This window comes from Lagenorhynchus albirostris, chromosome 10 (assembly GCF_949774975.1).
Source record: "Lagenorhynchus albirostris chromosome 10, mLagAlb1.1, whole genome shotgun sequence".
NCBI lineage: Eukaryota > Metazoa > Chordata > Mammalia > Artiodactyla > Delphinidae > Lagenorhynchus > Lagenorhynchus albirostris.
The window spans coordinates 82,377,005-82,403,985 of record NC_083104.1 but is presented as its reverse complement, the minus strand read 5'-3'; the positions used below and the strand labels follow the sequence as shown (position 1 = coordinate 82,403,985).

The following is a 26,981-nucleotide window of genomic DNA, read 5'->3' as shown; positions in this document are numbered from 1 at the left end:
AAGAACAAGGTGCTGAGTCACTCCGTTCACTAGTTTATTGAGATTTGGGGAGCTCCTTCCCCAAGAGACACCACAGTGCAAAAGGGACGCCACCTCCCGCCCCATAGGACCATCTTCCATCTCAACAGTCAGGGGTGCCTTCCTTTGGTCAGGATTCTCACCGAATGTCCACTGGAAGCAGCTCCCCAAACCTGCCCCCATTTCTTCTCCTTTCTTTCCCCCAGAAAAACACAAAACCAAAGGGAGCACTCTTGGGAGAGGACGATTGTGAGTGTGGACCGAGGGTGGTCCATGAGCGCAAAGGAGAGGCTGCAGAGTGCGAGCGGAAACCAAGTGTGACAAAGAGAGGATGTGGGCAGCCACACCAAACATGAATTGGGGAAAAGTGCGTAACAGTGGCCAGGGTGGGTGCGTATGACTCTGTTAGAAGAACAGAATGATTTTAAGGTGCAGAAAGAAGAGGGTACGCAAGGCACCACGAGGGCACACAGGGGAAGTGCATGGATAAGCTTGGATGTGTGCACACAGGGAAGACATGCTAGACAAATGGCACACGCCCACCCACACACGCCCTCACAAGGACACACCCATGACCATGAGAGGGGCACACACAGCCATGAGGGAAGGGAATACAATGGAGCATATGCGGCCACAGGAAGGGTGGAGAAAGCACGTGTGAAACGCGTGCGCACAAAGGAGCCTGTGCAGTGGGAACTGAGCAGGGGAGGGGAGGATGAATGTGTGTCTGGCAGAGAGGAGAATGTGAGCCTTGGCAACAAGAATGAGTGCCCTGCAGCAGCAAAATTCAAGAGGAACAAAACGTGTGCATGTGTGGAGGGGCAAGTGGGCTGGAAGGAGATTAGGATGGTGTGAGAAATGGCCAGGCCCTGTTAGGGTAGAGAGAGCAAGCACTCTGGGGAGACCCCTGCTGGATGGGAGCAGAGCACAAAGGCAAGGGAGCTGTGGGGTTGCCGTGGCAACGAGACAGAGGAAAAGAAGAGGGTGTATGTAGTGAGGCTACTGAGGAGCCAGTGAGTGAGAAGCTTCAGGCCAGGTACAAACTAGGTTATGAAGTAGAGATAGAAAATCATACGAACGAATGAGAGAACAGGGCCTGGCTCCGGGAGTACTGGAGACCCAGAAAACCCCGGGGCTTGCAGAGGGGCAGGTATTTACAAGAGATGGGATGGAGTAGTGTTCTTCCCACCTGGGGCTGGTATCCCCTGCTTCCTCCCAACCCCCCTCCCCTTCTCCCTCTCCCTCTCCCTCCGCCTATTGGCCTGTCTCCCCTTACACCGCCCTCACTTGTAAAGCAAATGGACTCGACTCCCATCACAGCTAAGCCGGTCGGGGGGCTCAGGGGGCCCCCTGGGCAGGGCCCCCGAGGGGTCTGGGGGTGTCGGAGGGTGACGCCGGGAGCGGAGCTGCTGCCGGGACTGGAGCTGATGGCGCAGTTCAGAGACTCGCTCCTCTTTCTGGAGGAAGAAAACAATTGGGCGAGTGGGAGACAGGAAGTCAGGAAGGGCTGGGGGAGGGAAAGACAGGCAGAGGAAACTGTGTGGGAGACGCAGGGGCAGACTGGCAGAAGAAAGTAACGCGAGGCATGGGGGAAAGAACAGGGAGAGCCGAAAGAACACAGTGGGGCACCAGGTGAAGGAAAGAGATCAGGGAGACACAGGGGCTGGGGGGAGGGGACACAGGTCCATGCACACAGCTTCCAGTAACTCACGCACAGATTAGTGTCAACCCAGCTTGAGCACCCCCCAGCCTGACACTGCGCTGGCCTCTAGCTACAGCGGGGGCACAGTGGACACCCTGGGGACCTGCCCAGACCCCTCTCACTGGAGGGTACACTCAAGGCCCGCAGCCAGCCACCCCCAGCCCAGGGCCACCCCCTCGGCTCCTCCGCAGGTGAAGCCAACCGTGCAGCTGTGCTCCAGAGCCGCCCCCACCTGCCGAGGCCAGCACCCGATTTTACCGGAGGCCAGCTCCACCCTTTCCCCTTCCCCGTCCTCCTCCGCTCACTCCCTGGCCGCTTGTCTCCTGAGACCCTCCCTTGGTAAACCACAGGCTCCGGAAGGCTGATCTCAGACTCTGCCTCCAGAAGCCGGACCTGAGACATGGGCCTCCCCGACCCGCCACCAGCCCTGCCTTCACCGCACACCTCAGCAATGATCTTCTCCAGTTCACGGTTCTCCTTCTCCAACAGCCGGGACTTCTCCTCCTCATTGTTGTTGGTCGAGGACCCCGTCTTCATGGTGTCCTGCGCCTCTGACTGCCACTCCCCTCGGGTGATCAGCCTGCGCATCTGGGGGTGGAGGTTAGGGGCATGGATGGCCGAGCAGGGACAGTGTCAGTGCTTAGCTGACGGTGGCTTGCAGTTGAAAAGAACGAAAACAAGAGGAACAAGCTGGGCCCGAAACAAGGGATGAAGTGGGAGGAGGGGACATGCGACGAAGGCGTGGAGGGGACACGGGCTGGAGAGGGTGGGAGGACACCCAGAACCACACCTTGGGCACGAAGAGCACAACCAGGGTGATGTACGAGGAGAAAACTATGGCGAGAGAGGCAAAGGCGAAGGCCGCATCCTGCTGGCTGGACAGGATCATGGTGACCGGAGCCGTGATGAGACACAGGACCTGGGGGCAGAACACGTTTGGGGTCGCAGATCTGCCGGCTCAGACGAGAGCCGAGGTCTTCTTTCCCCGGGAGAGAGTCTATGGGGACAGGTTCCTGGGGAAGTTTCCATTTGAAAAGGACCCAAAGTCAGGATCGTCCTCAACTCTAGATTGAGAAGAATGCCAAACAAACTGTTCCAGCCCAGCTCCAGCTCTAGGTCAACCCCTCCCTCAAGGCAGGAGCTCCCAGGACCTCTATACACACATCAGAGTCCCCGAGAGCCAGTCCCTGGGCATCCCTGGCAGGAAATCTCGACTCAGATTCCAGCCTGTGAACCACAGACAACTAATTTCACCTGTTTCTGCTTCCTCATCTATCTAGTGGGGATGCTAATATCCACTTCACTGGGTGGCTGTATGAAGATTAATGTGTGCTTTATAGACTGTAAAGTGCTTAACAAATCCGAGACATTAAAAAACGTTTGAAGACTTCCACCCAGCTGACCCCACATCTGGCACCTGATTCATCCCAGGCCACTCCACCTGGATTGCTATAGTCCGTCCCCAGGGTCGATGCCAGGGGTCCGGGGAGCTCACCGCCACATTGTAGATGGCCATGCCCACAGCCCGGTGGTCGTTGATCTTCTCGGTGGACACACTCTTGGTCTCATAAGCAAGAAAGATACCCAGCAGCAGCAGGAGCCCCTTGTAGCCATAGAAAATGCCTAGGAGGGCAGGAAAGGGTCACGCGGGCGACCAGACCTTCAGGCTGCACTCACTCCCCTGCTCTCTGTGCTCTCCACCTGCTGCTACTCCTCCTGGTCACCCCACAAGGAAAAGGGGGCCTCCTCTCCAATCCACCCATTCTGACCTAGCACACCCCTCCCTGTCCGCTGCCCTCACTGTCCACCCAACTCGCCCCGACCTCACTCACACAGTGTCTCACTCCCTTATTCTCCAGGTGGGAAGACGGCTTTCCACGCTGAGGGTAGGTTTGCTATTTGTGCTCATAGGTCAGAGGGATGCTAAAAAGGCCAAAGGGGGCCTGACCCCTCACAGCCCCGGTCTTACTCCAGGGAGCTGACCAGACAGAGATGGTGTCAGGTCTGGAGATGAGGGTGAGGCATCATCACTGATACCTCTGATGAATACAAGCTCTGCCTCATCCCTGCGTTAGATCTAAGCTCCTCACGCAAAAGACCAGCTCTCCCCATTCTCAGAAAAGATTAGTGCAATGACAAACAGGAGGACATTCGCACTGGGTGGACATGAGCTCTCTGCCTTTTTCCAAAGACACTTCTCCCTCCAAAGCTACTGTCCCTGCCCCACCCCACCCCCTGCCTTAGTGGCATCTTCCCCCACGTCCCACACACCAAGCCATGTATTCATCTTCTTGGAGCTGCAGTGCTCCAGCTGGGGCAAAATAGACACGTCGATATCTTCCTTCGGTTCCTCCTTGGCAAAAGTCTAAGGGAGAGACAGGGCCACAGGAAAGATGGTTGCCATCCTCCCCTTCCCACCTCTGCTCAATCCCTGACTCCCAACTCTGCCCCCTCTTTCTGATGAGATCCTCAATTCTGATGCCAGATCCCAGGAGCACTTGCCTAAACACCCTAAAAGTGCTTGTTCCCCCACCTTCCATGATATCTGAAGTCTGCACATCCTGCCAGCTCCCCAGCACTTCCTTTCTTCAGAGGAATCCAGAGCCTCTGGTGCAGCTCCCTCCAGGAAGGAGGTAGAGCTGCTGAGACGCACTGGGCTGGAAAACACCTCCCACGAGCGGCTCTTCTCCTCAAGACCACACGCAGCGCCGGAGGCCCTTCCACCACTGAGCCCCCCTCGGCCTCCTGACCACAGGGCCTTCTCCCAAGCGGTACCTCAATGGTCCGGTGCAAAGGGTCCACGATCTGCCAGATGGCGAGGGTGAGGACGTCCATGCCCACCAGCAGGCCCACCGTGGCATACAGCTTCCAGGGCTCCAGGGTCTGGGTGAACACACGGAGTACAGGCATGTTGGGGTGGGGGTCCTCCAAACCCCGAGAGCCAAGGCGCTAGGGACCGAGGCATCGGAAGCAGCTCACCTTCCTCCACTCCTTCTTTTCCTCCTTCTTTGTGAAGACCGTGTGGACCCACCAGATCTTGGTGAACATGGAGCCGTAGCCCAGGCTAAAGCCCAGACCCAGGAGCCAGAGGCGGGCCTAGGAAAGGAGAGAGGGCAGGAAAGAACAGGGCGGGGCAACAGGTGGGACTGTGCCGGGATGGGGCAGGCTGTAGGAGGTGACAGATGACAAGATAGGCGGGACGCAGCCGGTAGGGGGGCCGGGGGTAAGGGGAGCAGCGGGGTGGTGGCGAGTCTCCCTACCTTTCATAAATTCCTCCCATCCACCTTTGCTACTTTGCCACCTGGGTGATCGTGCTAAAAGACTGGGTTTTAGTCACTTCTGACTGTTCTCCAGTGCCTACAGGTTGCAGCCTGAACACCTCCAGATGTGGCAAGAGGCCTTTCACAACACGGTCCCACCTAAATTCCCAGGCTCATCTCCCCCCAGGCCCTCACCTGCCCCATGCTCCAGCCCTGCTGAACTGCTCATTTGCTCGCCCTCACCCTTGAGTCTTTGCTACCCATAGGATGCTCCCTCTCCTCCTGGAGTAACCATCCTTTACTTCTCCAGCTGACAAAATCCCCTGCATCCTTCACTATTCAAATGCCGCCTTTGGTGAGGTCCGCCCGGCTACTCTGACAGTGAGCTGCTTTCTCTTTGCTCCCACAGCAGATGCCTCTCATATGTCACTGCAGCTAACTGTCTGCTCTCCCACTGCATTAGGTCTCACTGGGGACAGAGAGCCTCTGAGGAACCGTAGGTGTATGTGTGCACATATGCCATGTGCATGGATGCATGGTCAGGACAGGCACAGGGCAGAGGAGAGAGGAGTAAGGAGGGGCAGGGAAAAGGGTGGGTGTTTCCCACAGCATAAGAGAGAACCAAACAAATATTGCTGCTGAAGCAGCCCCAGAACCTTCCACGTACCAAGAGTCCCACAAGGCCTCCTCCCTGTGTGAGAGTGGTCCCTTCCCCCAGCTCTCCTTGCTGTTGGTTCAGATCCCCCGCCTCCATCCTTCCGAACCACAACTAAGGCTCCCACGGGAAGTCCCCAGTTCTTGTTCTCAGCCCCCATGCCACAGACAGGCCACCCACCATTGTCCAAGGGTTCTCTGCGCAAGACCCCCTTCCTTCGCCTTCGATACCTTCCCCCTCTTCTCTGCAAGACATGCCATGGCAACCTTGGAACTGACAAGCGAGCTCCAGAATGAAAACTTCCGGAGGCACAGAAAGAAGGGACGGAGCCAGACAGAGACCAGAGGGGCGATGCCAGGAGAAGGAACTGGGACAAGGGTCAGGGAAAGACAAGGAGAAGGACAGGCAGGGGATGGCGCATCACAGAAGGCGCTCCTGAGGGGCCGGGAGAGCCATGCTCTGCAAGGGACCTGCCACCCCCTCCTCACCTGGCAGACGAAGGGGAACTGGCTTCTCCCGATGTGGTAACCATCCAGCCCGAGGGGGAAGACGGCAGCTAACGCCAGAGAGCAGCCCACAGCAGTCAGATTATTCAGGTTGGGCTGTGAGTTCTGGATGTAACTAGGGCAGAGGCAGAGGGTGGGAGAGGGAGAAGAGCAGAATTACCCCTCCTCTCCAGGGAGGCTCAGCTCCCCAAACGCCCTACAAGGGGCTGACCCCAACCTCAGGGCCGGGGGCAGAGGAAGGCAGGCTTGGAGCAGGCAGCGGAGCCTCGAGAGACAAAGCCAGCTGGGTCGTGGCGGGGCTGCCGAGGGCTTCCTGCACGGGACCCCGCCATACACAATCTATTAGAGCCGCACACTGTGCTACCCGGTCCCAAAGGCTTTTTTTTTTTTTTTTTTCCGTTAGTTGCTTTGGAGCAAGGATGGGAGTTATAGCTGGTTTCTCCTTTTTTGTTCCCATTGGTCACTGGGAAAGCAATAATTCAGAGTGGAAACCTCAAGGATGCACAGCCTCAGAAGCTACACAGTTTCCTTCTCACTCCCTTCAAGCAAATGACTGTTATCTTGGAGAAGCAGAAAGGACAGGGAAATGTCAGAAGAGAAACTTACCGGACATGGGAGTTATAGATGTTAAAGGACAGACAGACAACAGCTAGGACAATGCCCAGGCTGGAGAGAACGGATACGGAGATAAAGAGTTTCTGTGACAGGAAGCGGAACGTCTTGATGACCAAGGTCTGGTCAGCTGGGGGGGACCCTCCTGCATGGCACAGGGGAGGGGGAGGGGAGGGGGACGAGAAAGGAGGGAGGACAAAGGGATGAAGGTGGGACGGGAGAAAGGGAAGAAGGACAAAGCTGCTGATGGGCACCCAGGTCTTAGCTCTGAGGACAGGAGGCCCTAACTGCCCTGAATAGGGGCCGCTGCAGGTCAAATGCTCTTTGATGCTGGGGCTCTTAGGAAACAATCAGAAATGAGACTAGAAGATGGAGCTAGAAGCTGAGCTGTATCACTGAAGTTGTAGAGTCTTTTTTTTTTTCGTTACTGTTTGTTCTTTGTGTTTTTCTGTCTTTCTTGTGGCAAAGGAAAACAGAGGGGAAAGAAGGGGATACTGAGAAATAAATTTTATGAGGTCTCTTACAACTCAAATCGAAAGCTGCAAAAGACAATCATAGAATCATGAAGCTAAAGTCCCTCAAAGTACCGAGTCTGGCCTCCTAACCTCAGGAGGAAATTTTTTTCAAAAACTGATCCGTGACTTTACTGCTGTCAGGGTGATATTCCCCACGGTGTTTTTCAGTTATTATTAAAGGGAAGCTCAAACTTGTCAAAGAGTTCAAAGAAAGGAAAAAAAAAAGACTAATTTCAATTTGCTTAGCTTTTTTAAAAAAAAGCATAATTTAGGCCATGAAGCATTTATAGCAATACAGACACTGTCCTAAATTCAAATTATAAAAAAAATTTCCAAACTCCAGCAGTACTGAGAACTACTAGATTTCAGCTGGGCAGGGCAGATGGCAGCTGTCTTCCACGGCTGTGTCTCCCCTCCCTCCTCAAGATGCCAAACCTTTGTTTGATCAATAGAGACCTCCTTTCGCCCACCTCGAGTATCTTTCCCATTTCCTATCATTTAGCTCACCAAGCACACAAAGAATATAATTGCTCCCTTTTTCTCTTTAAAAAGCACATTTTAGCAGAAGACAATTCAATGAGGTTTTGCAGCCTCTCCTACAGTTTAAGCAACCATTTTCCTATCAAAGCTGAAGAGGCAACTCTAGGATTAAAGTAGCTGGTTTAGATACCTCAAGTCACCAGAACATCTGGGAAACCCAAATGGAGTTTCCATTTCCCACCCCCTGCCTCTGATCCCCAGTCATCCCAGCAATGTACTATTTTTAAGAGTGCATTGCTACCAACCGCCTATTCCCTCTCCAAATACACCAGTCTCCCCTACCCACGTCTTGGTGGTTTTATTCCCTTTCTCTGAAACCCAGCCCCTGGCCCATCTCCCGGCACATTTCAACCTAATGGCACCTACCACCCCACCCTCATTCAAACACCATTTTTCTGAATTGTTCAGAGGGGTTGAAGGAAAATATAAACAGGATCCACTTACCAATCCACTTATCCGTTTTGGACCAGGAAAGGTCATCCTTGGTGCTGTCATAATAGCCAATCTTCTTGTAGCTGCCACCTGGATGGACGATCATAGGAGGGACCACAGGTAGGTGAAGAGCTGATCCCAGGCATTCTCAACCTCCCACTTCCCTAAAGTAGTTCTCCATGGTCGTATCTGATTTTCCCTTCACCTGAGCCCCTGAAGGATACTTGGGAGGACCTGGGGGTCACTTGAATCAGCAATCTGACTTAAAAGCACTATAGGGTGGATTCCAAGGCAACGCAAACAAATAAGAATATCTTATATGCTTAAAGCCCTTCAGTGAAGAAGGCTGTACAGTATGTCTGCCACCCATTCCACAGGCTCACACCTCAGCAAGATGTCTCTCACTGTGATTCTGGCTTCTAAACCTTTCAAGTGTTTCTGTTTATTCCCCCTCTCATGATAGACAGAATCACAGGATCTATTTTCCCAGAGGCTTTCATTTTAATTTTAGAAATTTCTCTTCCGTTGACTTGGCTTCTAATTCCTTAGACAAGTTGCATCTGCCTCTTAAAAAGCCACGAAGTGAAATTCAGTCACTCCTAAGATTTCTAGAGCTGCCCCAGTTACCATAACTCTCCCTTCTAAAGCCAATTCACACCCCTTTGACCATGACTGAAGTCTATTCCCTCTTGTCCTGATTACAAAGAAGATCTGAGAGGGTGTGGGAGGTGGGGGGAAGGAAAGAAAGAAACTTTTCACAGGAGGCCAAGAAATGGTTCTTTTGGCCCTGCTCTAAGAGGCTGAGAGGGGGGTGGAGTTGAAAAACTAATTCAGAAGTTTTGCAAATACGTGAAGTGCGCTAAGGTATAAGAAAATACCATCTAGAAAAGCCAAACTATACGCACTACAGAAAAATTAGAAATAATTGTTTACAAATCAAGGAAATGCAATGGATTCCCTTTAAAAATAGCAGGTTTCCCAGATTCGGCTTTTCTTGAGTCCATGAGTGTGCCACTAACAATTCATGAACCCCTCAACTCAAGCACCGAAGGGAAATCTTTCAAATCAAAATGGGGGCCACTGGGGAAGGAGAGTGGCTGTTTTCAATCTGCATGCACAATCACTGCAACTCAGAGAAACCCACCCATAGCTAAGCTTTTTATTATCATTATTATTACTATTATTATTATTTAGAAGCTTGATGAAAACAATTAGAGGAGCGGGCAGGAGGTAGGGAGGCACCAAGGCAATCTTTTGATGTCTCCTCCTGGTGTTCTCCTCCCAGACGGTGTCCTAGCCCAGCCCCAGCCTGGCCCCCGACCTCCCCAGTTCCCTCACCCCCCTGTGCTCACCCTGTAGCTGCTCGATGAGTGTCCACGCCATCCGAGAGCCACTGGCATCAAACACCACATGGCCCTGAGGGGGAGAAACATGTGGAGGAAGGCAAAGCGATAAAAGCAAGAGCAAAAAAGAACATCAGGAACTCTTTGAATCCTTATGTTTTTGATGTAATCGAGCTTCTGAATGAATTCTATTTATGGCATTTGCCTGCATATAGGACATACCCCAGATGCCTATACCCTAGATTTTAGAAACATTATTCTTTTGAAAAGAAGCTTCACCCAGGAGATTTGAATGGGAAAAATCCCCAGATAGAGCACCAGGGGACCTGGCTTCTGGCTGTGTGACCCGAGAAAGCCACCAAATCCCTCTGGACGCTGTTTTCCCCCACTTTAAAAGGAATAAGTAGATGATCTTTCAGGCTGTTTCCTCTTTTAAAATCCTATAATTTTCATCTGACTCATAAATATCGGGACTGAAGAGAAGTGAGGGGAGAGGTTGAAAGAAACGGAATATACCGTTTCCCTTCTAGCCTTCCGTGGGGCTTTCTGGTTTGGGGGCTCCTACTTCCCTGGTCTGAGACCGATTATTGCAGAGAGGTAACTGAGAAAGACAGAACGCATGTCTCCAGGAGAAGGAGCTGGGAGGGGTCTCTCTGGATGGGGGGACAGAGGCAAGTGAGGGGCTGCTGTAACTCACGGAAACACCCTCGAAGGACGAGGAGTTCATTGCCCGGTAGATTTGGTCTGTTATGGTCTGGTTGTTGTAGTTGAAGTCTTCCAGGCGCACTCCTGAACGGCCACCCCCTCCAGACGTCTTGTTCAGGGCCAATGCCAAGGCCCAGATGGCATCATAGGCCAGGGGTGCCTCCTGGAAGCCTCCCGTCTCCTCAGGGTGTCTTTTTAGTCGTTTGGTCAGTTTCTCCACAAACTCCTGGGACGTCTGGGGAGGGAAGAACAGGAGGAAAGGATTGGAGTGGGGGTGGGCTTCTGATTCTGCTCCGGCACTTCGACTTGAAAGGATGGTTTGCGTGCATGTTGTCAGATTGACAGTATGTACATTCAACATCTTTAACTATACCCACGTGTCTGTCTCAGATCAGAAGCTACTAGACTAGAGCAGGAGTTAGCTGGGTCCGATGGCCTTAGTGTGCACAGCTGCTAGCTCAGAACTGCAAACAGAGAAGTTTAATAAATAGATGCTCTGTATAATGAACAGCAAAGGATAGAAAGCAGAGAAGGCAAAGCAAAGACCTGGCTACGCCAGTGACGAGTGGCAGCGTTGGTGTTCTGTCAGCCTTCAGACTTTCCCAATAGAGCTGACGCAGGAACTAACAGCTCCTCCAATTCTGAAAGAGCCCGGAAAAGGTGACACCACAGCCTTCCTCACTCTGTCAACCAGGAAGATTTTTCTTTAGCATGCTAACTTCCTGCCAACCTCGTGTGCTTTCAGTTCACTGTCTCTTGGAGGGTTTTCAGAAGACTTGGGACTGCAGGAACACCCTTCACACATTTGAAGTCAATTATTCAATCCTTACCCACACCCTTCCCAACCCTCCGTCTTTTTTTTCCAAGAAAGCTAAAAAGAATAATAGCTCCTTTAGCTCTGTCATGAAATGGATCAAGAGACCTGAATTTCTATACCTGGCAGTAACATTGTTTAGCTAAATGACTGTAAGTAAATTGCTTCAGTTTTTGGAAATGTCTTCCATATAATGGGGAAAATCACTTCTGCCCTTCTTTGTCTCCCAGAAACTGTACGAGGAAAGGTTCAGTGGCCACCTCTTGGCATGGCACAGGTAATACACAGGGGCACTACACAACTCTGTTTAGATTTGGAATTTATTAATATACAGACATACTCTAATGAAGAAATGAATAGATGAATGAAGAATACATATAAATCTTTGTTCCTGGCGCCCTGCCCACTCTTCCTTCTATTCAACTTTCTGGAGACACGGGGGAGTGGGAAATGCAAAGGACGGGCAGTGTGGTGCAGTGGAAGCAGCCTGGGCTTTGAAGACAGGCAGGCCTGGGCTCTACTCCCCTTGAGGACAGGACCAGGTTCCATTCTGCTCTTAAACCTCAGCATCCAGCACTATGCCCAGCCCACTCTGGACAAATAGTAAGTGTCTATAGATTAGGGCTCTGTTTGGTGGGTACATGTCATTATACATTTATCCAAACCCACCCAATGTACAACACCAAGTGAGCCCTCATGTAAGCAATGGACTTTGAGTGTCAATGATATATCACCGTAGGTTCATCAGCTATAACCACTCTGTTGGGGAAAGCTGATAATGGGGGAAGCTATCAATGAGTGAAGCAGGGAGCAGACAGGAAATCTCTGTACCTTCCTCTAAATGGTGCTATGAACTTAATCTGCTTCCAAAAAATTGTCTTTAAGAAAAGTGTCCATTGGATGGATAAATGGAAGGATGGCTCCTAATTCTAACTAAGCCACCTACCTGCTATATAATCTGAAACAAGTTATTAAACCTCACTATGCAGTTATTCAGCTTTAAAATGGGAATAATATTAACTACCTTGAAGAGTTATTATAAGGATGAAATAACAACATGTATAAAATGCTGGGTATAAAGTAAGTTACATTTTCTCTTTCAACTTCATTTTTGTTACTAACATTGAAATCTATAATTCCAGCTCAGTATGTCAAGTCCTGAAACTCCAACTGCCTCTAAGGCATTTGTAACTATATAATCAGTAACCTGAAATTATAAGTATCTAAGAATAAGCTCTATTTTTCCAACACTCCCCAGTTTATAAGATTGAAACCTTAGAATCACCTTAGACTCTTTGAAATCTCCAAGTCCTCTTAATTCTTTTGTTGAAATGTTTCATTAATATCACCAATCCTTAAACAGAATAATGTTAATCATAACAATGGCTAACATTTATATTGGCCTTACATATATCAACTTACTAAATTCTCAAATAATCCAATGAGGTAAATACTATTATATGCCCATTTTAGAAAGAGATAAGGAGACTAAGACACGGAACAGTTTCACTTGCTGAAGTTATACTGCTAGTACGTGGAAGAGCTGGGATTCAAACCCATTCAAAGTCCATACTCTTCCAACTACCCTACACTGTCTCTGTAAGCTGAAATGTCTCTCTCCGAGAGCACCCGTTGACAGACAGCAGATAGCTGAGACTTTCTGAGTCATGCTTCAGCCTCCAAGTCCATCCGACCTTCAGTTCAAAGTAAACACTGCATCCGAAAATCACCCAGATGGGAAGAGAATCATCTGCTCCGCATGTCGCCGTCCCCTGCCCTGCCCGGATCCTCATACTCTCTGCTGGCTCCAGGTCACCACCACTAACACACTTGGCCACTGGGGGCACCACTGTCCCCACCCATGACTAAAATTACCAAAAAATCTCTCCCCTTTGGGTCAGCAAAGATGGTTGTAAATTTTCAAATGCAAATGTTACAAGGCGGCTTAAGGAAAACTGAACAACACAAATTCTGCAACCCATAGAAATTAGTGAAATGACCAAGTACAAATTTACGACCCTAAATTTTTAACAGCCCTGTCTGGCTGTCTCTCCGCACGAGAATAGGTGCCCAACGGTGATCTAAAATGTGTATCCTGAGGTAGATTTTTATTTTCTATCATACCCAGGTCTGACGGGACCTCTATCCCAATCAGAATCTACTGACAATCTCACCCCCAGGTGTGCTGCCTCATACCTGATCTCTAGTACAGCTCCAACCCAGAGCTACTTTTCTCCAAAACCACTCTAATCCACTCTCCCATATCTGGCTCCTAAAAACTCTTTCTCTAAACCAGAGTTTCTCAATCTCTGCACTACTGGCATTTTGAGCAGGATAATCTTTTGTTGTAGGGACGATCCTATGCATTTTAGGTTGATTAGAAGCATTCCTGGCCTACTCATTAGATACCAGTTGTGACAACCAAAATTGTCCCTAAACATTGCAACCTCTGATTGAAAACCACCGCCCTAAGAGTCCCCAAAGTGTGTTCCCCAGACCAGTAGCATCTACATCCCCAGGGAGCCCGTTGAAATGTGAAGTCCCTGTCCCCACCCCAGACCCACTGAATCAGAACTTCCAAGGGAAGAGCCCAGTTGTGGTTCTGACAGAAGCTAAAGTTTGAGAACTACTGATCTAAACATAAGGCCATCCTTACAGAGTAAAGGCAACTCTGCTTTTCTAAATCTCCTTGGCTCTGGGCCATAGACTCGACCCTTGCTTCTGCTCCACTTCTCTTGGTCCTATTTGATTCATCTACAACCTCTTCTCTAGTCAATTGTTAAGATGGCATCTACCCTCTGAAAAATCTTGGCCTCTTCACCTGGCATTTTAGGCTACTGAGCAGGCCTAGCAGTAGCTCTAGACCTCAAAGGCAGACACCATCTTTCTCTAGAGATGAAGAGCCAGAAAGAGACCCTCCAGCTCATCCTGTTCAAAAGCCCAGAAGTCCCCCTATACCCCCAACCAAATCCTTGTGTCCTATCAGGAGCTCCTCTAGTTCCCTGCTATGGGGCAGAAGCCACTATTGGCAGGTCCTGGGCTCAGGGTACCAACAAGCCTTTCTGGCTTTGATTACCAGCTCCTCTACCTCCACAGGTTCTCAAGGACAACTCACTTCTCAGGTGCTCTACAGGGAAGTGATCTTGCAGAATTTTTCCATCGTATTTTTCAACCAAGATCCCTTGGAAATGTCCCAGGACAGTATCCATGATCAGAGTACCTGTGGCAACTGACCTTTCCATCACAATCCACTGCAGAATAAAATTCCTGGATTTTATTTCTCCCTTGCTCAAAAACTGTCATCTGCTAAACAGTGTTAGCTGATAACAAGCTTGTTAGTGAGACTTCAGGGTTTTCCATGGGAGGTGATAGAGCAGAGGGTTTAGAGTTAGATTCAACTAGAATTCAATTCCAGCTTCACCACTCAGTAGCTGGTGACCTGCAATAAATCACTTAACCTCTCTGAGTCTCAATTTCCTGCTCTATAAAATGGAAATGAAAAGTCTACATCAGAGTACTGCAATGAGGATCACTGAAATCATGGATCTAAGCTCCTGGTTTACTACATAAAAGTGATTATTACTACAACTTTTAACAAATAAGATATTAGGGTGGCTTTACAGTCATTCACTCGCCCCTAGCACGCTCTCCAAAGCAGGTATTCCAGACCTGGGGCTACACTTGGAATAATAAGCAGACACATAGGTTGCCCTTATCAAGCTCACCCAAGATTCTCGTACTCTTTAAGATGCAGTGCAGAGCAAGAAAGCGGTCTCCCCGCCACACCACACCCTACTCACTTGTGCCCCTCACCTGTAGGCTGATTCCCACACCAGAGAGTGTGTCTTTTAGCTCCAGGTCTGTCACTAACCAGCTATCTGGAGCTAATTGATTTCAAAAGTCCCTTCTACTTCTAAAATTCTAAAAGAGAATCATTAAAAAAGCATCAGAAGCCAAGCTAATTGAGTATCAGTCAGGAGTGAATATTAAGCAACTCTAAAGTGCTCTGAAGTCACCAAGAAAATAAAACGAATTTTTGCCCAGGAACAGCGCTCCTATAAAGGTGTGCTTGCAGATACAGCATCTATTGTCATTAACGTCTCTCCCTCATTTGACTTCTTGCCGACTGCTCCTTATTTCCATGGTAACAGCTCTGCAATTCATCAGGGGCCCACTGAACACACCACTCTCATAACTCTCTCTTTTCTGCCCAAGGAAGTCACAGCAGAGGTGGAATCCACAGGAAACACGATGCAAACAAGTTCTGGGTAGGCAGAGGCCCCTTGCCTTCCTAGACCTCCAAACTCCATACCTGCTCCCCTCACCTAAGAGACCCCTTCAGTCCCCTCCATCTGCCCAGGTGCCAGCTTCCAAGTCCTCACACACTCACCATGTTGGAAATGCTGCGGGTGTTGGCAGGGTTCAGCATGACAATCTCAGTGGTGATGTGGCCCTCCACCGCCTCGGTCATCTCGTCCACTGTGCAGTTGATGGACGGGTCATAGATCTTGAACCAATTGTCGGCATACCACCCGATGAGGAACCAGACGTACTTCTTCCCGAAGAGCCGCTCCTTGTACACCTGAATGCAGAGGAGGAGGGGGGCTGGGTCTTTGTTTTGTTTCTTTGTCTCATCTCACTTGACACTATGCAGCCTCTTCAGATTCAGAGAAGAGCAGAGAATTGAAACAAGAAATCTACAAGTCTGGGGGTAGTAGGGAAGGCTGGACTCCTCCTCCTTCTAAGTGCCTCCCCAGCCTCTATTTTTAAGTGGTCTTTTCCAGCCAGACAGGGAAGATGGGATTCACAGGCTCCTCCAGAAACACAAAGCGATAGGAAAATAAGACCTGGAGAGAGTGTCACATGTGTGAGAAGACAAGGTGTGGAGTCAGAGCCAACAGACAGGGATTTCGTATTAATCCTCACCTCCGATCATTCGTTCAGAGATGCAGAGGGGAGAGCCCAGGAGACACCCAAGGCAAAGAGCCCACCCAGTGCCCCTCCATCCTCAGATGCCAACTCCACCTCACAAAAAACTTTCCGGGCTTCGGTCTCATAGAAAAGTCCCACGATGATCCGGGCGTCTTGGCGCTACAGAATGGAGAGAGAACAGAGCTTCTGAGGGACGCCGGAAGGGACTAAGCCAAGCACTTTCACAGCTTTGATTTCCTGTCCCAGAGTGCTTAGTGCAGGGTTCTGTTCAATGGGTAGTAGATAAATGTCAGCCAGAAGATGGAGCTAAACTTCCCCAGGAGATGCTACTGCCTCACAGAATCGAAATTACGTGACATGATGCAGGTGTTAGCTAATGCTACAGCGGTAATAAATTGCAATAGATTAATGTACCAAATCAACACATTGTACTTTTTTTTTTTTTTTGGCCGTGCAGGCATGTGGGATCTTGTGGGACCTTAGTTCCCTGACCAGGGATCAAAACCACACCCCCTGCAGTGGGAGCACTGGAAGCGCGGAGTCTTAACCCCTGAACCTCCGGGGAGGTTCCAACACATTGTACTTCTTAAACTTACGCAATGTCATATGTCAATTATACCTCAATACCAAAAAAAAAACAAAAAACAAAACCTGTCCCTGCGTGACTCTCCTTTCCAACCCACCACTGTTTTCCCCACCCAGACCCTTGCAGGCTGGGCCCATCACCCCCTGCCATCCCACCTTAAGGTTTTTGACGGGCACAGCTGGATCTGAGAAGAAACTCTGACGGAAAGTAATCTCGATTCCAGCCTCCTTTACCCGTTCCTCCAGGTCGTCCAGAGTCTTGGGTGGCGATGAGGAGCAAATAGAAAAGACACAGGGTGCAAAGGAGTAAAGACCGGAGGTAGTACAGGGGGCTGCGTTCTCAGAGCAAAGGAAGAGCCGTTCTGAACCTCCCTTCAACAGCCCTGTCCCCGGTGGGGAGAGTTCGAAGGAAAGCATCTGGAGTCTTAGGATGTAGCTTCCAGCTGGGAAGGTGCTTGGTGAGCCCCTCCTGAGGATCTGTGCCCAGGGAAGTCACCCCATCACCCCACTCCTACCTGACAGCCAAAATGGGGGAAAGGAAAAGAGAGGAACCAGAAAAGACAAGGCAGGGTCTAGTACAGGCAGGATGATGTCAACCTCAAGAGGCAAGTGGGCAGACAGACAAAGGCTCAGAGAATGTCCTGAGTCACTGAGAGAAGGTTGGGGGAGGATTAAAGAGCCACTGAACATGAGAGTGAATAGAGGACCCAAAGAACAGAACTAAAGAGAGGGAGCAGACTGTCTTCTCTGGGTACAGAGCCAGGTGTTTCCTTTCTTCCCCCACAAGTCTCCCTCTTCCCCTCCACCTCTCCTTGCATGTCCGCATCTCTGAATCAATTACCAGACCATGTACATGCACGCGTCTGTCTGCCTCTTTCTTCTCTCTTCTCTCCTTCTCCCTCCGTCCTCCCTCTCTATTCCCTCTCTTCCCTTCACACACGCCCACCACCTCCCCTTGAGTGCCTCTGGAATCTACTACTTCCATAGGTTCTTATCTCATATTCTCTCCCTTATCTTGCCTCAACTTTAGAGTGAACCTACTTTAATAGAACTGTGTCACTTGGAATCTGTCTGCGGGACAGAGCCTCAAAGCAGGAAAAAAAAAAAAAATCCTAAAACCAGAAAGTTGGAGAGGGTCCCAGAAACTCAACTTGTTCATTCCTCTGGCTACAGGAAGAACATGCACTTAACCCACTCGGAATGTGTTCTCTTTTGATAAAGAATCAAGGTCTTTGCCCCCCAAACGAATCCCGTGTCACATCTCTCTGTACTGGGATTTGAGCAAAGGCTCCCTTCACCCTGCGCCTCCTCACCGAGGTGAAGACCTCAGTGGTCTGCTGGATGGTGGCGATCTTCTTCCAGCCCCACTTTTCGAAGAGTTTCACCCGGGTAGGATTATGGAGTGTGGCTGATGGATGAGTTCGGAAGAACGTAGGAAAGCGTTGCCGGTTTGACAGGGCCGGTGAACTGGAGCCATAGGAAAGCTACGAGAGATGGGGACAGGGTGACGTGTTTATGGCGGCCTCACTAAGAGCTGCCGAGAATTCCTTCAACCCTCCCCGCCTCTGGGATTCTCTCTCTCTATCCAAGCCTCCCTACCTCTGCCCAAGGAAAAGTGATTCTCAAAAGCCCCCTCCATCAGGGTGCCCTTTCACTGAGCTGACTTCCACTCCTTCTGATGGAGAGCAGGTCAGCTGCAGCCCTGGCAGGCCAGTGTTGCTAGGAGGCCAACTAGCTCAGGTCTGCAAAGGACTCTATCTCGGAAGTGGGCCCACTGTGGTCTGCAATACCCGCCCTCTTTAGTACAGCCCAGGGGACAGCCCCACCTTCTGGCCCCCAGGGCCTTGCTTACCACAATGAGGTTCCACATCCTGGCAGCCTCAGCCACGAGCGTGGACACGGAGCTGCAGCCAGGCATGAGGATGATCTTGATAGGGTCATTGTAGAGCAGCTCGTACAGGTACTTGGTGGCTTGGCCTGGGTCACACTGAACGAGGAGGGAGGGGATGAGGGAAGCTCCCCCAGGGCTCCTACCCTCCCTGCAACACCTACTCTTTTCTTTCCCCCAACAACCTAGTTACTTCCCCCACTACCCTCTGCTGAAACCCTTTTGTCATTATCACCATTTCTTCTCCTTCCTGAGTCTCCTTTCCCCTCATTCGTGAAACACCCTTCTCTGTCTTCCACCTGGCGCCTTACCCACACCCTCTGCTGCACACCCCCCATCAGTGTGTATGCAAACACTGCCTTCCCTCCTTTCAGCGCATCCTCAGACATCCCCTAGCCCACCTTCGCTCCATCACCCCGCCGCCTTTCCCCAGGTTTCTATGCTCCAAACATCTGTGAGTAGAAAAGAGTCTGCAGGAATATGAATAAATTTTTCCTCAAGTCCCCAGACAGCCTCCTCAAAGCCATATTATGAAGAGTCCTCCCTCACCTCTGCAAACTCCCTCTCCCACCTACTATTTTTTCTCCCTCTTCTTTTTTCAGGGCTAGAGATAAATAAACAGGAGAGAACAGGGACAAGACCACCAGGGGGTCCTGGCTCAGCGGATCCATGTCCTCCTGCTGGGCTCTGACATTTGACGGGTGCATTAGAAAAAGAAGACATTCAGGGGCAAAAGGGGGTGGGAGAAACAAGGATGAGGGAAGAGCTGGGGAGAATAAATAGAATGGGATGCTCAAGAAACCAGATGCTTTTAGGGGTGCCTGAAAGAGAAGAATGGAGCTGGGAAAGTAAACAAGGCGCTGGAGGGGAGGAGGGGAGGAGGGGAAGTGAGGGGAGGAAGAGCCAGCCATGGAGCTCCCACTGCCTGTTCCCCTCCTGCTGAAATATGACATTTCAGAAGCTGCTGGAGCCCCAAACGAAGTGGGGAAGAAATGGAAGCCAGTGGGGAGCCAGGGCAGAGGGGACAGACAGGAGACAGAGGGGACTGGGGAGGGTGACATGGGGGTGGGGGCAAGCAGAAGGAAATAAAGAAGGCCCCCTAGGGCCTGCTCGCTTCCCACTGAGGCCTGACATTTGGGACACGGTGGGAAGTTGGAGAAGGGGGAGCCGGGGAGGCTGGCCCAAAGAACCAGCTCCCTGCTGCCCGCCCACCCACACCCCTGCTAAGGGCAGCGCTCAGTGTCTGCTCCACTGCGTGTTTGGAAGGTTCTGCATCCCTCCCACTTGGGCATCTTTGTGTATCTTTACCATTCTCACGTCCCACCTTCCTGCATCTATCATGCCAGATCCCCCAGCTTCTCCCAAGGGCCCTCTGTGGCCCTCTCTTTCTTGTCTGAAGAGAAGGTTAATAGAAACAATGAGGACAGATAAGAACACATAAGATACAGGCAAACCGGGCAATGTACGCTACTCCAGTGTCTCTCCTGTCTCCTCATTCCTTCCCGACCTTCTCTTACACCCCTTTCCCCTTCCACGCCCTATTCATCACCGCACATCCCTTGCGCCGCGTGATTCTCACCCCCTCTCCAATAGACTTCCTCCGCTGCTGCTCTCGCAAGGAGCAAGGATCCGGATTTGCAGGCAGGAAACGACACTTTCCAGTTTGTCTGCCTTTCCATCTCCCCCTCGCTGCCTCTGCTATTTTCTCTTCCAGCCCCCCTTCTCTTGGGTCCCCATCTGCTCCCCAACACCTCCAGGGAATCACCTGTCATGGTGCATGAGTTTGAGCTCACACCCAGGGCTCCCCTAGCTCCCTTCAATCCCCTGTTCTAAAGCCTGCACCCATCCCTCCCTGTCCCTCTCCCCATACTCCCCCCAACCCCCATAGCCAGTTACCTCTCTTGCTCTCCTAAGCTTGACTCCTCCACGGGATCTGACCCTCTTTCTCTTCCTGCCTCTCCTACCCTAACTAATTCTTTTCCTGTGCCCTGCGGCCCTTCCTATAGGCATCCTGGGGTTAGCTTCATGGGATTTTGACTGGAAAAAGTGCAGATCCTTGGGACTCATCCCTGACCAAGGATTTAGAACAAACTCCTCTGGGGATGCTTAGGTACACTGAAGTTTGAGAACCACTGTAAAAGCATCAGAAGGGATTCAAAGTTCCCTAAAAGTCCTTGTGCCGTCTTCTCCCCAAGCGCCCTATCTTCAACCCCGCTTCTGCCTGCTCCTTCCTCACATATCTATATCTAGGTGTAGATTGCTGTTCTAAAGAATGAATATAAATCCTCAGTCCACCCCAGGTGTTAGATCACCAAGGGCTCCCCTCTGTACTCTTTCACTCTCCCCCAATCCCTTAAGTCTCCAGGGCCTCCTATGAGAGAAGGTAGATTTGAGGTCCCAAATCGCCTTCCTTCCATGTGCCACATCCTTCCCCCATACTCCCAATCATTCATGTAGGGGATAGGGGTGGGAAAGGAATCTTGCAGGACTATCCCCTACTACCCCTGGACCCAAATTTTCTTACTTTCCCCCCTCTCCCTCTTCCCCACCCCCCTAACCCTACATCCCATTTCCCTTCTCACATCTCAGAGGCCACAGTGCTGCAGGGAAGACACTTAGGAGCCGAGTTCCACACGACGCCCCAGGGTCTCTCGCTGTCCCCAGCCCTCCTCCTGGTCCCCCTTCCCCACTGCCATTCTTTCCTGTTCTCTTTCTCTTCCTTGCGTCCCGACTCTTCACCATCCCCATGCTCTGCGGGGGCTCCTGTGTGGACCTGTAATCCCACCATTTTCCTAGTGCCTCTGCCCATCCCTTGACCATTAGCCTTCCCCAACCACAATATGCCATATAGTCCCACAATCCAGGAATCTGCGACAGGGCTGGGGATGAAGGGATGAGAAAGAGTCAGGCAGGGACCACAGCTACCTTGCTGTTTGTTGTGATAAATAAACTAGAGCGCTCAAGTCCCTCCAAATTTTGCTCATTGGGTCCCTATTCCTTCCAGCTCCAACCTGCTGCCAAGATTTACCTTGTTACCATGGTAAATGTAAACCCCAGATCCAGCTCCCGCCTCATTCCCTCCATCCCCCAACCCATCCCAGGGTTAGTTTACTCTCTGGAGGAACTGGATCAGCTCGTACCCCAAACCCATCCCCAGTTTCTCCAACCACCCCCCACCCCGGCACTTCCAAGGGTCTCCGGGAGCAGAAGGGTCAGCCTTGCAGCGTGATTAACCACCTTGAACCCCTAGACCCTCATCTTGAACCTCCAGCCCTTGAGACTCTCCCTGAGCTCGCGCACCCCCAGCCTGTCTTCTGCTAGTCACACATGGGAGGGGTCTGCCTGGCAACCCCAGGAGCGACTCACGCTAAGGTACACGCAGCTGGCCCCCTGCCCCCCCACCTCCCACCCACTCCCATGTCCGGGGCTACCTTGCTGTCGTGGTGGATGAGCTTGAGCTCATAGTCCGGCAGGATGTCCCTGCGGCTGTTCACGTCCTCCAGCGCCATCTCCACGGCGGGCTGGCAGGCCTGGCCCCCCGGCCAGCCCCCGCTCATGGGAAACAGCGCCCCGATGTACACCGCGCGCCGTTCTGAGGAGGGGTGCGGGGGGACCCGCGGGTGAGGCCGCGGGAGATGAGGGGAGTGGGAGGCCCACACCGGAGCCACCCCCGCCGCCATCACCACCAGGAGCGGCAGTGGCCACCCCAGCCGGGGAGAGGGGAGCCCCGGACCCATGGCAGGGGGCGGGGGTGGCTGCTGGGGGAGGAGGAGGAGCTCAGGGGGGACACTTCTCTCGGGGAGGGCTGCTGAGGGGATGTCGGGGAAGCGCCTCCATTCCTGGTTTTGTGCGGAGGAGGGGGATAGGGCCTCGGGGAAGCAGGGGGGGTTGGCTTCGTACGGCCCCCACGGCTCTAGCTCGCGCCGCCGCCACCGCCACCGCGGACTCTCCTCGCGGACTGACTGACCGACCGAGGGGAGGAGGAGGAGGAAGATGCAGGGCTGGGAGGGGGCTCTGACGTCAAGGGCGGCGCGCGGCAGCCGGGGTGGGGGGGGCAGAGTTAGGGAGGGAGGAAGCGGGCGGGGATGGAGGCGAGCGCCGCTGTGGGAACCACAGTGTGAGAGGAGGGGAGGAGAGGGAGGATGCGACCCCTAGGGTGGAAGAGATGGACGAGGAAGGGAAGGATCCCACCTAAGGGAACATTGGTGGAGGAGGAACGAGGCGAAGGGGCGTGCCGGGAGGGCGGGGTGGGCGGAGGGAGCCGCGGGAGGCTGAAGCCATGAGGGGCGAGCGATGGAGAAGGGGAGGACGAGAGTGGGACGCGAGAGAAAAGGGGCTGGCGCCTAAGCGTCTTAATGGGGGTGTGAATAGCTGGGGTGAAGGACTGAGGGTGGTGAGGGAGAGGGCGATGGGAAAGGTTTTGGAGAGAGAGGGAGAGCTGGGTGGGGAAGAGGGAGGGCCGTGGTACAGGGGGAGGTGATGGGGGTAGAGGAAGGGAACACGGGGCTCGGTGGACAGAGGCTGAGAAAGGGTGGTGGGAGAAGGAACTGAGATAAAAGAGAAGGGGAAGGGCGTAGGGAAGGAAAGGATGTGGGGAGGAGCTGAAGGAGGGAGAGTGAGGCCTGGCAATGGGTGAGATGGCTGGGCCAGGCTGATGGAGTCAGCAGGTGAAATCCTAGGAAGGGGGCAGGCAGGGAAAGGTTCCAGAGAAGGTCGGAAGGAACCCCACAGGGGAGGACGAGGTGGAAGCTCCGGGTCTCCCAGCACTCTGCCGCCCCCTGCTGGGGCTCTGCCATTAGGCCGAAGCGGAGTCTGGGAGGAGGCGGAGCCGAGGGGCGTGCAGCCAAACGGGGAGATGGGAGGGACCGCAGCCTCGCAGAAAACCGGGACTGGAGGCTGGAAACAGGTAGGGAAAGAAAGGGCCAGCCGCGTACTGGGGTGGGTGAGGGAAGGTGGGGGAGGAATGGGAAGGATGAGAACTCAGAGCCTAGGGGCAGAATCCCTGGGGGTGGAGGGTGAAGAGTGAAGGGTAAGGGGATTGCTGTGCACGCGATGAGGGTTTCCGATCTCACCTGAGTGTGGCGTTCGATTCACTGGCAGCAGGAAAGACGGGGATCAGAGAAGAGTTACCAGTGGTGCCCAGCTTCCCAGGCCTGATCCCCAGCCCCCTCCCACACCTGTCCATGCCGAAGAAGACCGGGGTGGGGGGGGGAGCAGAAGCCTGCGTTTCTGAGGGGAAGGTGCCTGGGGATAAGAGCAAGGTGGGGCTGTGGGTCAGGACTTGTTGGTTTTCTTCTTTTATTTCTCATAGGACAACAGAATTTGAGACAGGTGTGCCAACAGCTAAAACATGGGCAGATCCTGGTTTTGTGGAGCCTAAATATTATAAAATTTGGGGGTCTCTCTTTAAGCGGAAAAAATTACAAATGCAATTGATTTGAAACTATTGCTGTTAAAATATCTTACTTTTGCAATTTTTACAAAAACCTATGACTGTGTGAACACATTATTAGAACCTTCTACATTATTCGAGCACAAGAAGAGGCCTGTGTAAGTGAGGAACCCTGGAGCTTAAACTTCATTAGCTTCGTAGTAAATCCACCCCTGGCTGGGAGTCCCACTTTCCAGAATGGAATGGTAAACCACAAGCAGAATAATTAGTGAGGAAAGCCAGGTCCAAGGATCTTGAAAGGTAGAGTGTCTACAAAGGTAGAGGAAGCATGAAGTATGCCTGCATCCCAGGAGAGAAGACTGCAGAGGGAGAATCTGGGTGCCCAGGAAAGGGGGAAGTTTGCAGAACTAGATGGAAAAAAAGGGGGTGGTGGACACAAGACGGATTCCCTTGGGGAATGATGGAAGTTGTCCAGGAGGTATAGAAAAGGACTGTCCTCTTCCCACCCCATCCCTCGGTAGTCCTTAATACTCTGACAATTCTGCCTCCACTTTTAAGTCTTTTAAATTTTTACCCTGATAATTTTCCACCCCAGATAGCCTTTTCAATATTATCGATTTTTCTAAATATGATATATGATTTATTGCTGAGTCTTTACAATAATTCAGGTATATAATGAAGGGAGAGGGATCAATTCTAGAAGAAGGTTATGCATAGAAAGTTCTAAGTTTCGAGAAAGGAACTGAGGCTGGGGAAAACTGGAGTAGTTAAACCTTAAGAAGGGTGATGGAGGGAGAGATTCACAGGAAAGGAGAAAATGTGAGACCCAAGGATTGGGAGCACGGGGAAGATATTAAAAAAGAGAAAGGTAAAGGAAGGAAGCCCCCAGCATAGATAAAGTGGACACGGGGGACTGCAGCAGCAAGTTTGAGGCAGGTGGATGGAGGAAAGTGTTAAGCATTCACCTCTGCCTCCCCCATGCCCCCCATTTTGTATAGCACCCTATTTTTCCCCACCATCCATTCCCACCCCACTCCCATCCTCTGACAAGCGTCCTCATCTGCTGCATGCAGGCAGCTGTTCCCCTCACCCTGGCAGTGGGGCTTGGGGGTGCTCCACTGGCCCTGACTACAGATGCTCCGGGAGCTGCCCACCAGATGGAAGTCGGAGTCACACCGGAAATCCACCCGGGCTCCGTCCAGAGCTGGGAGGTCCCCACCCGTCAGGAAAACCTTCCCATTTTCCAGGGTCAAATAAGACTTGGAGCAGATTCGGACTGTGGAGACAGGAAAATAGAGACAGGCGAGTTGGAGAAGACTCCTTCCCCCTAGGGAGCAGGGAGGGGGCTCAGATTTGAGTTTGGGTCCACAAGCATCCTACTCTGCAGGAAATCAGGTGTTAAAAGGATTAGCTTCTCTAGCTGCCACTCCTCCCTTAACCCTGTAAGCATCCACACATTCCAAAAAAAAGAAAAAGAAAAAAAAGAAAAGAAAAAGAAAAAGCATTTCCATCCTAGGAACCCAAGATGGAGCTATAAGCACATAAAATGGGACCTCTTCAGAGTCAGCTACAGTGGGCGGTTCTTTGGCTTTGAAATGTGTGGATGTATGTAACTTTAGATGCACAGTCAGATTTGCCTTATTATCGTTGGCTTATACTCACGTTAAACTGGGTTTTAGTTTGGGGGTATATGGTCTCTCCGTTGGAGACAAGTATTCGAAAATGTGATGAAATCATTTGAGAATATTTTTGCATAATCTGCCACTAATAATCCTCAAAGAGACTAACTCACAAGATGAATAACCAAGTTATTTTCTCAAATGGGCAGTGGCCTAATGAAGGGAGGATGAAATAAAATGTGCAGGCTGCTAACTTTGCTGCCTGCAACTGCACACAGCAAAGCCCCTCTTACATAGTAGTTGTTCAATAAATGTACTTGTGAATTTAGTTACAATGGATTTAAAGTGCTGACTTGCAAGCAATGATGCTAAGTTTGAGACAGGAAGAAGAATTCGCTTGAAGAGGAGAGGGGCTTTGAGAGGCTACTCACCACAGCGGCTGGGTGTGTCCATATCTGTCCAGGAGCCGTTGGCCAGGCACTTGCGGACCTTGGGCCCCACGACCTCGCGCTCCCCCCGGCACACATACTCAATCTCATAGTCCACGGGCAGGAAGTTGATAGCCTTCACCTGGTCTCGAGTCAGGCCCCTGTACCTGATGCCCCCTTCCCAGGGCGGGTGTATGATCTGGCAACCTGAGGGGGTGAGTCCAGAGGCAGGCGGAAAGAGAGGGATGGTGGGGAAAAAGGAAAAGGCAGAGTCAGCAGCGGGAGGCAGGGGAGGGTAGGGCGTGGTCAACGGGCAGGTGGAGGACAAAGGGGATGGGATGAGGTGCGAGAGGGTGAGAGTGGGGAGGGGTACAGACCCTGGGCGGAAGGACACAGCGGAATGAGCCAGGGTCAAGGAGCTCACAAGTGGGAAGGGAAGGGTGCTGGTTGGGGTAATGGAGAAAAGTAACTAAGAAATCGTGAAAGGGTATGCTATGCGAGTGAGTTTGCTAAGAAAGGCTAAAGGAGAATCTGAGTTGAATTAGCACGGGGGGGGGGTCTTACAAGGCCACCTGGGCAGCAAGGTGGGACCAAGGAAAAGGCGGAACTGAGGTAGCAATGGGGGGCCCAGAAAGAGGGGCGGGGTTGAGGGAATAATGCGGGGTCACAGAAAGGGGGCCTAGTGTGGTAACCGGGGGCCAGAGAAACGGGTGCTGGGTAATAATGCGGGGTGATGGAAAAGAGGTCAGGAGTAGTAAAGTGGGGCCGAGGAGACGGGGCTGCCAGGCCGGGATGCTACGTAGGGCCGACGGGATAGTAGAGGGGATGTGAGGAAAGGGGGAGTGGAGTGGAGGGGTGCCCGAGGTCGCCGGAGAAGGGTGCACCTTCCGAGGTGGCGTTGGGGGTCTGCGCCCCGCCCGCGCCCGGGGGGCGGAGGAAGAGCGGCGCCAGCGGCAGCAGCAGCAGCAGCAGCATCTGAGTGAGAGGCGGCCGTGAGGACCGGACCGAGCCCCGCCGGCGCTGGCCCGGACCCGG

General features: G+C 51.9%; 1 protein-coding gene across 5 annotated transcripts; it reads right to left on the bottom strand.

Annotated features, from left to right (window-relative positions):
* Positions 1–13: 13 nt before the first annotated feature.
* GABBR1 (gamma-aminobutyric acid type B receptor subunit 1) lies at positions 14–26,981 on the bottom strand. 5 transcript variants are annotated; one of them, XM_060163433.1, is made up of 22 exons: positions 26,831–26,981; positions 25,950–26,153; positions 24,990–25,175; positions 23,580–23,600; positions 21,939–22,099; positions 18,472–18,606; positions 17,933–18,103; positions 16,776–16,877; positions 16,128–16,193; positions 15,493–15,684; positions 10,281–10,523; positions 9,593–9,656; positions 8,253–8,330; positions 6,748–6,898; positions 6,124–6,256; positions 4,700–4,816; positions 4,496–4,603; positions 3,992–4,085; positions 3,216–3,343; positions 2,511–2,639; positions 2,165–2,308; positions 14–1,475 (listed from the first exon to the last, which is right to left on the bottom strand). In XM_060163433.1, the coding sequence occupies exons 1-22, from the start codon at positions 26,919–26,921 to the stop codon at positions 1,302–1,304; spliced, it is 2,892 nt and encodes a 963-aa protein (XP_060019416.1). In that variant the 5' UTR covers positions 26,922–26,981; the 3' UTR covers positions 14–1,301. The 5 variants fall into 5 exon arrangements, with proteins under 5 accessions (XP_060019416.1, XP_060019417.1, XP_060019418.1 ...); XM_060163434.1 differs by lacking the exon at positions 24,990–25,175; XM_060163435.1 differs by lacking the exons at positions 23,580–23,600; positions 24,990–25,175.